At 38.1% G+C, this 12,378-nt stretch overlaps 1 protein-coding gene across 6 annotated transcripts in view; it reads right to left on the reverse strand.

Moving 5' to 3' along the window:
• Positions 1-1,730: 1,730 nt before the first annotated feature.
• TDRD5 (tudor domain containing 5) overlaps positions 1,731-12,378 on the reverse strand; it is a 104,877-nt gene continuing 94,229 nt past the window's right edge. For 5 of the 6 annotated variants that reach the window (XM_027074332.2, XM_027074331.2, XM_027074330.2 and 2 more), the window contains one exon: positions 1,731-5,149. In XM_027074332.2, the coding sequence (XP_026930133.1) occupies positions 4,905-5,149 (245 nt within the window). In that variant the 3' untranslated portion in view covers positions 1,731-4,904. The remainder of the gene's footprint in view (positions 5,150-12,378) is intronic. The other variant, XM_053209010.1, reaches the window with a different exon arrangement.

Here is a 12,378-nt window from a genome sequence, read left to right on the forward strand (position 1 = left end):
TTCAGAAAAGAAAGGGTAAACTTTTGGCTCTGGCCCATATATGCTCACTTAAGTTCCTTCTAAGCAAAGGGAAAGACAGGTATCATGAGGAAGAAATAGAGAACAGAAGGATACGCTGTGCCTAACAGTCAATATCCTAAATGGTACACAGAGTGTCTTATCTGGCTGACAGGTTTTTTCGTATATATGGTATCACAAGCAATTTTTGTAAGAATATATGAGTGACAATTGCAGTACCAGGATACTTCTGTCAAGGAGTCATTTGTTCCAGTAAGAAACTGGCTTTGGTACCTACTTATAGTCCCATCAAATGACAGATTAAGGATAAGTTTGTACCAAACCACCCAAATGGAGCCTGAGAACAGAAATCATCTGCTCCGGACAGAAGACCCACTGTAGCAAAGGCTCTGAATGTGGAATCAGGAAATCAGGTAAGCAACTGAGACAGCACTGAATGACAGCTGCAAGCGGAGACTACACTGGTATTCAGTGTGTGGAACAGTCTCAGAAGAGAATTTAAGAAACTGGAACATGGCTTACAAGGGTTTGAGATGTTGCTATTAACAAGAGAAATAAAACAAGTCTGAGATGTAGCTGTCAGGCACTTAAGAAGTGGCTCTAATGGGAATGAACTTCCAACTTCATGGAATAAAAGTCTTTATCTACAACACAGCAAAGGCTTACAAAGGTCAAGAACAAAAAGGTCGTGCCAAAAATGAAGACAAATGTTTTAATCAAGAAAATTGTCAAATCTGTTTTCATAACTATATAAGCAACCTTTGTATTTCAGTCAATTAAGTTCTCTGGGTCATATATTAAGTGAAATTTTCATTCCTGCAGAATCATCACAAGAAAAACTAGACAAAACAAATAAAAAACCTAGACATTTTTTGACAAAACAAATTCCAACTTCATAAATATACAGAAGTCAAACAAAATGCTGTTACAAACTCCAAAGAGCAGGCCAATCATAATTCCTTGATCCCAGTAACTTCCCATTAGTTCTATAACAAAAGTTTAGAGAGCAGAGAAAGGGTCAGGAGTTTGGTTTCCTCATCAAATTATTTATCTAAATTGCACTAAGAAGTAATAATAATCAAGTAAACATTGTTTCTTATATTTTTCCACAAAGTAAAAAAACATTTGAAAAAATGTTAACAAAATATAAAACAAAGTTTATATCAAACAGAAATCTAAAAAGCATTTCCTGAAAACTATGCTTATAACCAAGAAAATTTAGCTGTGAATAAATTCTCCACTCAGTTGTTAAGTGGGTCACTCAATTTCCTGTGAGAAGTGGCACCCAAGTCAATTGTGATTCCAAATGTTAGAGAAGACCTTCTTCACCGAGAAGTTAAAGTAACTTGTCTACATGCTTAAAAACGAGCAGAATTTAAAGTATTCTGGTTCCTGCAGAACCAGAGACTAATGACACCAAGAACTTACCAGGCTGACTGGTGACTGAGACAAATGACACCTGTTAGGAAAAGGACTGTGTTCAAAGAATATAGACAGAACTTCACTGTCATCTTGTAAAACATCAAGATCTGAATGGGCTATAGGAAGTGAAAAATTTTTGATGTCTTAGTGATGGCTCCTGTAAAATTAATGAATAACGCTGTCCATGGCACTGTATATATAAATAAAATGAATTTAATTCTGAAAAGAGGATCCAAAGTTTGTTAGAAAAGCCTTGCTACACATGTATAAATATAATAGGAAGCTTCTCATCCCTTACCATGCCCCCCACCCCATTTAGATTCTTTAGCCATAGAATTGGCCCACTGTCATTTAAGCTATCTACATTCAAGAATACAAGATGTTGTAAATCAATCATTGTCCCCTCCAACACCAGGGGTTTGCCCAGCTATCAGAACCACCATTCTAGGGGCACCTGGGTGGCTCAGTAGGTTAAGCGTCTGACTTCAGCTCAGGTCATGATCTCGCGGTTTGTGGGTTCAAGCCCCGCATCCAGCTCTGTGCTGACAGCTCAGAGCCTGGAGCCTGCTCCGGATTCTGTGTCTCCCTCTCTCATTCAAAAATAAACAAATATTAATAATAAAAAAAAAAGAATCACCATTCTTTTGGACTTATGTAGTAAACTTTGTCTTCTGGAACCAAATCATTTAAATTACAAAACACAGAGCTGCAATATTTTCCTTTGGAAAAGGCACTGACCCTAGAAGTCAGCAGATAAGGGAATTTGAGGCATGTGACCATAGACAAGTCAGTCTTTCTAGGCTTCAAATTTCTTCATCTAATATCAAGATGTAGATCAAAACTCTACAATTCTAAGTCTCTAGGTTAGACAGAGTCTGACAGTAGGCAGAAGCCTCTAGTTAGCCTCATACCTTAAACTGGGCAAATGGCATCTCAAATGTTTGCAAGTTAAAGGGTCAGTCTAGGCATGGCTGACTGCAGTGAGGAGGGCCCCTTTTGATATCCCATGGGGTGTTTTTAGATGGAAGACAGGTATTGGCTACAAGCCACTGGTTTTAAAACCTGAATGGCTATTAGTAAAGCTACTCCTTCTTCCAACCCTAAAGAGTTTATAACCAGAATTTTCCTTTATGTTCTTATACCCATTCCTTCTCACACACCTCAGGCCCCCACATCCCAGTCAACACTTGGGGACCTCCATCACTTCTAACAGATCTTTAACAACAAAAATACAGGGGGTGGGGTCTGTTCTAAGTATATGTGTCAACCAATCTTTAGACAATAAAATATAGTTAACCCTAAACTACAGAGCAGCTACCTATTGTTTTAACATCTCTTATTGTTATCCCTGCCCATATATATAAATCTATTTACTCACGTTCAAATGATGATCTACTAAATTTTGTTGATGTGTTGGGCTATTTTAGTTAACTACCAAGCAAAACCCATCTTATGGGATAAACAAATTGGCAGACTGGCCGTCCCAGTCAAAGTCAAGTAGTCAAAATATGTACAAGCCTCTCGGAGGCTCATTCTTCACTCTGCTCACTCAGGATGTTAACTATTAATTGCCAAATAGGCTTCTTTCAAAGTATACTGACACTTGTTAGAGATGCCTCTGTCTAAATAATCATCTGGCCATTTGCAAAAGGATGAGAATATGAAAGAGCCTTAGCACAGTGATTCTGTAATCCCCATCAAGTTACCCAGTATTGGCAGAATCCCTACTGGTAGCTCAGTGCCATTACACAGAGTTACAGTGTAACCGACGAAATATATAAACATCGCTTCTACCAGATTCACCTCACCCCAAGCCCAATGACTGCCCATCTGGAGAAGTCAAGTATATTATTCACACTTGGTTTCTTTAAAGGAAGAATTCTAAGAAGTGTGATTCTAAAATGAATCTTCTTCTTTAGAAACAAACTGTGGATAATTACCTAAACCTACAATGAAAACCAGAACTTTTCCAGTTCATATCACAGTTGAGTAGGATATTTAACTGGTCACTGACCCTCCATATAACTTTTCAACTGTCTTCTCCAATAAAGATGTCTGATATAAAATCACAAAAGCCCAAATGGGAACTTGCTCTTTCTACTAGGCCAGGATCGTGATGTTTCCAGATTATTATTATTATTTTTTTGTCAATTAGAATATCATTCTTAAAGATATATTGGAATTAAAGGTGAATCTGGATTTTCAAATTTTATTGCATTAAATATGTTTTCTCTTAAGTTTTTAAACCAAAAGCCATCAGTATTTAGAGACTTTGGGTTTAACTTTGTTTCACGATTCTTAATCCTAAGAAGTTCCAGCCAGTAATAGTCTAAATTTACTCTCATCTCATTCTCTTCCTCAGTGGACATTTTCCTGATTAAGTACTTGAGAAGAAGAGAAATCCCATATTGTAGAGAGAGAGAGAGAGAAAGGAAGTAGGGGCCAGCTCTGGCATTTAATGCCGAAATAGGAGGCCTAGAAGAGGGGCTAGAAAGGTGAAACTCTAGTTGTAAGTAGCACACCAGTAATTCACAGCTCTTTCTCAAATTTTAATTCTAAGAAATGATTCTGTATTGGATTTTTTAAATTTGGGGATAAGTCTAGTATTTTACCACAAAGAATTTAAATTAGTATCACTCACATTCTTTAATTTCACCTTTCAGTCTCTTGTTTGTTCTCGATGGTTCATTCTATGAACTTAACAAAATGTCCTATAGCGTTTCCCACAATTTGACTTCAGAGAGCATCATGTTACACAGATGCTTAAACAGTACCCTCCTGAATGACTACCACCCAGGAGCTCCTGGGAACCGTGAGTCCTACAGGGAAGGCTCAGTCAGCTAAGTGTGAACAACCGGTCTCTAGAATTGCATTATGAGTCTTCAAGAAACTGCCTGTACTGAAAGACAGCTTAATTTTTTTAATGTGAAAGTTCTTTCACGACCAAAGCCTCAGGATATGGATTTTCTCACCGAGCCTAGCATTTTAAAGAAATGATAGTGGTAAGAAGTGGAGCTCTGGATTATCTCCATGATCTAGAAAATTTCAAATGAGAAAAAAAAAAAAAGCAGTCTTACAATTCAGACATCCTTTTTCTGAAGAATCAGAGATCATTTTTGTCTTACTAAATATGGATCACAAGACATCAGTTTTCCAGTTTTCATTTATCAGTCATGTTATGTACAAGAAAGACATTTATAGAAACACACACATGAATTCCTTTACACTACATTAAACTGAGGTGAACAAAACTATAGGGAACAATAAACATTAAAACATTAAATATCAATACTTACACAACAAAGTGGACTGTTAGCATAACACAGCTAACATACAATCACACAGAAAGACATAAGCATCAACTATCAAAATACCGTTTTGTCTCAATACCGCCTTATTTTGGCCTTGGGAAATCACCAAGCCCTAAAGCACCTGGCTTATTGCTTTCTCCTCGACTTCCTCCCTCAAGTTTCCAACCTTTTCACACTGGGATACCAATGTAGGAGGCTCCTGGATGTGGCCAGCCGCGCAGCAGCTCCTAAGGCGGCAGTGGCTGTACTGCGGGGAATGTAGAGCTTCTGGGAGATGTGGTGCTCAGGAGACAAAATCAAAGACAGCTGGTCCATGGCTCCGTGACTCTTGTCTTTGAACACTGTAATAGCATGGCTACTAGAAAAATCATTCTTCAGGCGCTCTGGAGAGCTCTCCACTGAAAAAGAAAGAACACACAAGTCTTCTCAAGGGGTTCTCATACTCTGCCTTCTCTCTCCCATTCTAGTTCTTTATTAACATGTGTTACAATCAACTTCTGTTACATGGTGACACCTTCTGTTACGATCAGAGATGAGCCTGGGAAACCAGTCAACAAATGGAAAAGAAATGAGGGTGGAGAGTCATGCGTTGAGATGAAGTAAATCCTTGTCAGAACGAGGAGAGGGAAAGAGAGGGGGGAAACCTACTTATGAACAGGAAGGGAAATTTTCTCTCTAGGACACGATAAAAATAAGTTGGATATGATTCCAACTCCAGGGAGGAGCCCTTAAGCTCCCCTATTTCCATCCGGCAATGAACACAAGTGTACCCCACGGGTGTTTTCTATTGCCAAAGTGGCTCCAATTTGAGACTGTGCCAGTGTAAAAACAAAATTGACCAAGATGTTTGTAAGAAGTTCCAAAAACCAGTTATCAGCCATAAAACAAATTCCTTAGGAATTAGTTTCAACTATGAAGAAAGAACCTTTTAAATGAAATAAATTCGCTGGGAACTCCAATGCCAAAAGTTCTGAACAGCAGGAAGGGATGCCAGGCATTCTCACGCGTCTACTCCAGGCCAGCACACCCGTTTACCGCCTGCTTACAATGAGAGAAGGCGCTCTGATGCCAGCATCTAAGCAAACAAACTGCTTCCTTCAAGAAAGCTCTGCTTTAGTTTAAAAAAAAATCTAGGTGAGCTAAACAATGTCCATCATCACAAACACTTCCCAAACTGCCACCGGTATGATTACATTTTGTAAAGCATTGCCCTAGATCTTAAAAAACACATATTTCAGAAAATCTAGAGAAAACGCAGGCATAATCAGTACTTTATTCATCTTTGCATTTTTAGCATCTAACATAGCAGCATGTGGCATATGTTCCGTACATTTGTGGTGAATTACGTTCAAGAATTTGAGAGTAAAATTCTGATCAAAAAGTTGTAATTAATGCCCACAAGAGGGGAAAAGAGCTGGTGCATTCAAATAAAAACAAGTGGTTTTACACAAAGTTTTGGTGAGTTCAGATTTTAAAAGGGATAAAGAGTAGTGAAACTTCTGCTTCCGGACATAAGGTCAATTCAACAGGAATTGAAAAACAGTCTCTTCTGCCTTAAACAACTGGAAAACTGGACAAAATGTATGAAACAACAGCTTTTATACACTGAACAGCAAGCATGCAAGATAGTAATCCCTGAGAGAAGGGAAACAAATGAAGTGAGCTTTACAAGGGCCTCAGCTCACTGTTAAGATGATTTCCTGGCTTCAGTACAAGAAGGGAGAATCCAAACTGAGCCTGGAGATCTTACTGGGTTGAAAAGACAGGGTTTGGAACTCATGGAGGCCAAGCTGCCTAGAATTTGTGGGAGGAAAGTACCAGAGAAGAAGCAGATGGAAATCTGCAGAGAGGTCCCTTTGAGTCTTAGGCTGGCTAGTGATCTGGCTCAGGCACGTGAGAAGACCATGAGGCCAAGGAGAAAACCATCCTGAAAGGACCAGGCAGAACAATCATTGTAGCTTCTGGGCAAAGTAGGTCGTGTTCCCACCAGACAGAGTGCAAAGAAATCCTAACATATGGAACATCTAGTCCTATCTCTACCCTCAGAATGGTACTGCCTAAATAGCAGGGCCAACAGACTAAAGACTTTTCTAGGCCAGCCAAATGAAACCTAAAAGAAATGCAAAAATGATAAAACCAATTTCAGGTGATTAAACTGCATCTTCCCCAATCCCCCCCAACCAATTGGTGGATGGGTGGATAGAGAAAGAGAGAGAGAGAGATACACACAGAGAAGGAAGGAGAAAAGAAGGAGAGAAGGGGAGGGGAGGGAAAAGAAAAAGAGGCCCAGTCAATAATGTAAAATTCAGTGTCTGCCATATAACAAAAAGTTACCAGATGTGCACAGAAGAGAGAAAAATAGGACTAGTTCCCAGGAGAAAAAGCAACAGGTAGAAGCCAATTCAGCAATGACACAAATGACAGAAATGGTACACATGCCAGAATCACAAGGAAAGGGTATTAAAATAGCTGTTCTAAGAGTACTCCAGGTGTAGGGGCACCTGGGTGGCTCAGTCAGTTGAGTGTTCAGCTTCGGCTCAGGTCATGATCTCACGGTTTGTGAGTTCGAGCCCTGCGTCGGGCTCTGTGCTGACAGCTCACAGCCTGGAGCCTGTTTCAGATTCTGTGTCTCCCTCTCTCTGCTCCTCCCCTGCTCGTACTCTGTCTGCCTCTCTCTCTCTCTCAAAAACAAACATTAAAAAAAAATTTTTTTTAAAAAGGGTACTCCAGGTATACAAGAAGGCAGAGAAAAATACAAATATGATGAGGGAAAAAAAAAAAAAAGATTTAAAAAGACCCAAACCAAACCAGTAGAGATGAAAAATACAATTTCTGAGATGAAAAATATACTGGATGGGAAAAGAATATATTAATCACTGAACAAGAAAAGGTGAGCACCATTAAGAGACAGTAATAGAAACCATCCAAAGACTAGGGAAAAGAAGTATACCAGTAGGTGTAGAAAAAGTGACCTATCGCATATAATGTGTAAAATTGGAGTTAAAAAAAAAAAAGGGGGGGAGTGACAGAAAAACACATTTGAAGAATAATGATTGAATTTTTTTCAGATTTAATGGCAACTATAAACTTGGAGATCCAAGAGCTCAATGAACTCTATGCAGAAGAAATACAAAGAGAACTACACCAAGCCACCTTATAATCAGATTGTTGAAAATCAGTGATGTGGGAGAAAATCTTAAAAGCATCCAGAGAAAATAACACATTACAAAGGAACAAACACAAAAATGACAACAGACTTGACATCACAGTGACAAGCAAAGTGACATCTTTTAATGCAGTGACAAATATACCAACCTATGACTTTACATCCAGAAAAAAAAAGAAATGAAATGAAATGAAATAAAAATAAAGGCTTTGCCTAACGTGAAAGAACTGAGAAAAGACATCAGTAGCATACCAGCACCACAAGATATGTAAGTTCTTCAAGCAAAAAATAAAATAATGCTGGACAGAAACCTGGACCTACAAAGGTGTTGATAAACGACAGTCTGTGGGCCAAATCCAGCCTACCTACCACCTGGTTTTTAATAAAGTTTTATTGGAAAACAGCTATGTTCATTCATTTGTGTATTATTTATGGCTGCTTTGCTTTCCTAGAAACTCACACACTACCCAAACTGAAAGAGGAAGTAATAGGAAATTTGAACAGACCCATAACCAGCAAAGAAACTGAATCAGTAATCAAATCTCTCCCAACAAACAGGGGGCCTGGGTGGCTCAGTCTGTTAAGCCTTGACTTCAGCTCAGGTCATGATCTCCCAGTTCATGAGTTCAAGCCCATGTTGGTCTCAGTGCTGACAGCACAGAACCTGGAGCCTGCTTCGAGTTCTGTGTCTCCTGCTCTCTCTGCCCCTCTCCGTCTCATGCTCTGTGTCTCTCTCTCAAAAATAAATACACATTTTTTTAAAATTAAAAAAAAGTCTCCCAACAAACAAAGGTCCAGGGCCAAATGGCTTCCCAGGAGAATGCTACCACACATTTAAAGAAGAGTTAACACTTATTCTTCTCAAACTGTTCCAAATAAACAGGAAAGGAAGGAATATGTCCAAACTCATTCTATGAATCATTACCTTGATTCCAAAACCAGACAAAGACCCCACTAAATTACAGGCCAATACTCCTGATGAAACTGGATGCAAAAATTCTCTACAAGATACTAGAAAATTCAATCCAACAGTATACATTAAAAGAATTATTCACCACAATCAAGTGGGATTTATTCCTGGGCTACAGGGCTGGTTCAATATTTGCAAATCAACCAATGTGATATATCACATTAATAAAAGAAAGGATAAGAACTATCTGATCCTGTCAATAGATGCAGAAAATACAGCATCCATTCTTGATAAAAACCCTCAACAAAGTAGGGATAGACGGAACACACCTCAACATAAAACACATATACAAAAGACCCACAGCTAGTATCAACTTCAATGGGGAAAAACTGAAAGCTTTCCCTCTACATCCAAGAACGAGACCGGGTAGACCATTCTCACTTTTACTATTTAACACAGTACTGGAAGTCTTTGCCTCAGCAATAAGCCAACAGAAAGAAATAAAAAGGCATCCAAATCAGCAAAGAAGTCAAATTTTCTCTATTTGCAGGTGACATGATATCCTATATAGAAAACTCAAGACTCCACCAAAAAAAATTGCTAGAATATATGAATTCAGCAAAGTCACAGGATATAAAATGAATGTGCAGAAATCTGTTGCATTTCTAGACACCAATAATGAAGCAGCAGAAAAAGAAATCAAGATACCTGGGAAAAAACCTAACAAAAGAGGTAAAAGATCTGTACTCTGAAAACTATACAACACTTATGAAGTGAACACACACACATAGGATACAAAGAAATGGAAAAACATTCTTTGCTCATGGATTGGAAGGACAAACATTGTTAAAATGTCTATACTACCCTAAGCAATCCACACACTTAATGCAATCCCTATCAAAATACCAACAGCATTTTTCAAAAAGCTGTAACAAACAATCCTAATATTTGTATGGAAACACTAAAAGATCCCAAATAGCCAAAGCAATCCTGAAAAAGAAAAGCAGAGCTGAAGACATCACAATTTGGGGCTTCAAATTATACTACAAAGCTGCTATAATCAAAACAGTATGGTCCTGGTACAAAAATAGACACGTATATCAACAGAACAGAAAACCCAGAAATGAACCCACAATTATATGGTCAATTAATCTTCAACAAAGCAGGAAAGAATCTTATCATTGGTCAAAGACAGACTCTTCAACAAATGGTGTTGGAAAAACTGGACAGCAACATGCAAAACAATGAAACTGGACCACTCTCTTACATCATACACAAAAATAAATTCAAAATGGATGAAAGACCTAAATATGAGACCTGAAACCTTAAAATCCTGGAGAAGAACACATGCAGTAAGCTCTCTGACATCAGTCATAGCTCTAGATAAGTCTCCAGAGGCAAGGGAAACAAAAGCAAAAATAAACTATTGGGACTTCATCAAAACAAAAAGCTTCTACACAGCAAAGGAATCAATCAAAAACCTAAAACCTCCCTGAATGGGAGAAGGTACCTACCTGCAAAGTGATGGAGGGTAAAGAGTGCACTTGTGATGAGCACCAGATGACGTATGCAAGTGGTGAATAACTATATTGTACACCTGAAACTAATATTATAACATATGAAAAAAAAATCTCAATAAAAACTTTAGCAAGCTTTGTGTAAATTTACATTAATCCTAAAATTCATATGGAAGGGGCTCCTGGGTGGCTCAGTCAGTTAAGTGTCCCACTCTTGATTTCAACTCAGGTCATGATCTCATGGGTCATGGGTTCAAGTCCTGCATTGAGCTCTGTGCTGACAGTGCAGAGCCTGCCTGCAATTCTGTCTCCTCTCTGCCCCTCCCCAACTTGCGTGCACGCACGTTCTCTGTCTCTCAAAATAAATATTTAAAAATAATAAATAAAATTCATGTGGAAAATGACCTAAAATAGCCAAAACAATCTGATAAAGAACAAAATTGTATGATTTCATGACTTATAAAGCCACACTAATCAAGGCAATGGTATAAAGACACACAGACTACTAAAACATAATAGAAGTCTAGAAATAGACCCTCACATATACAGCCTGCTGACTTTTGACAAAGACATCAATGCAGTTTAAAAGTGAAATGACAGCCTTTTCTTTTTCTTTTTTAAAGTTTATTTATTTATTTTGAGAGACAGACAGCCAGCCAGCCAGGGAGGGGCAGAGAGAGAGGGAGAGAGAGAGAGAATCCCAAGCAGGCTCAGCTCAGAGCCCAATGTGGGAGCTCAAACCCATGAATCATGAGGTCATGACCTGAGCTGAAATCAAGAGTCAGATGCTTAACTGTTGAGTACCCCAGGTGCCCCAGAAAGGACAGCCTTTTCAAGAACTGATGCTAAAAGTGAATATTTATATGCAGTCAAAATAAACATTAATCCTTATATTGCACCATAATAATAATAATAATAATACAAATAGTAACTCAAAAATTAACAAATTGGATCACAGATCTAATTGTAAGACCTAAAACTAGAGAACTTTCATATGAAAAAGAGAAAATCAGTTACTTGGGTTAAAAAAGATTTCTGAACAGGACACAAAAAGGTCAACCTTTACACTAAGAAAAAAATCAATCAGACTTCATCAAAACGAAAACTTTTGCTCTTCCAAAGATGCTGTTAAGGAAATAACACACTTGAAAATATTTGTGATGTATATATACATATACACACACACATATATATATCTGAAAAAAGCTTTTGTGTCAAGTATAATTTTTACACATCAATGAAAAGATGATAATTTAATGAAAATGAACAAATATTTGAACGTGCAATTCACTAAAGAAGATATACAGATTGCATGTAAGCACACGAAAAGACGGTCAACATCACTGGCAAAGAAGGAAATACAAATTAAAACCACAAGATACCATTACACATGCACTAGAATGGCAAAATTTTAAGACTGATAATATCATGTGTTGGCAAGGAGATGGAGCAATTGGAACTTTCATATATTACTGGTGCGAATAAAGAATGGTACAGCCACTTTGGAAAACATTTTGGCAGTTCTTAAGAAGTTAATCATGTAATGATCATGGGAGCCAGCAATTCTACTCCTTGGCATGTACTGAGTATGTGTACACAAAGAGCTGTATGTGAACGTTCACAGCTTTTTTCATAATGGCCCAAATCCGGAAACAACGCAGATGTCTGTCATGTAATGAACAAATTATGCTATATCCATACAATGGGGTACTACTTAGCAGTAAATCAGAACAAACTTCTGACCTTGGCAACAATATAAGTGAATCTCTAAAACATCCTAAGTGAAAAAGTTCAGACTTAAAAACTATACACTGTATGACTCTCTTTCTATGAAATTCTAGAAAAAGGAAAGTAACATGTCAGGAACCAGCAAGCAAGGGGAGTGAATGACTGCAGACCAACAGACGGATGCGAGGAACTGGTGGAATTGCTCTATATCATGATGGTGGTGGTGGTGGTGGTTACAAGACTGGATACATACGTCAAAACTCACAGAACTGTACACGTCAAAAGTGGCAAATTTCACTGTCTGTA

The sequence above is a fragment of the Acinonyx jubatus genome, chromosome E4 (genome assembly GCF_027475565.1).
Source record: "Acinonyx jubatus isolate Ajub_Pintada_27869175 chromosome E4, VMU_Ajub_asm_v1.0, whole genome shotgun sequence".
Classification (NCBI taxonomy): domain Eukaryota; kingdom Metazoa; phylum Chordata; class Mammalia; order Carnivora; family Felidae; genus Acinonyx; species Acinonyx jubatus.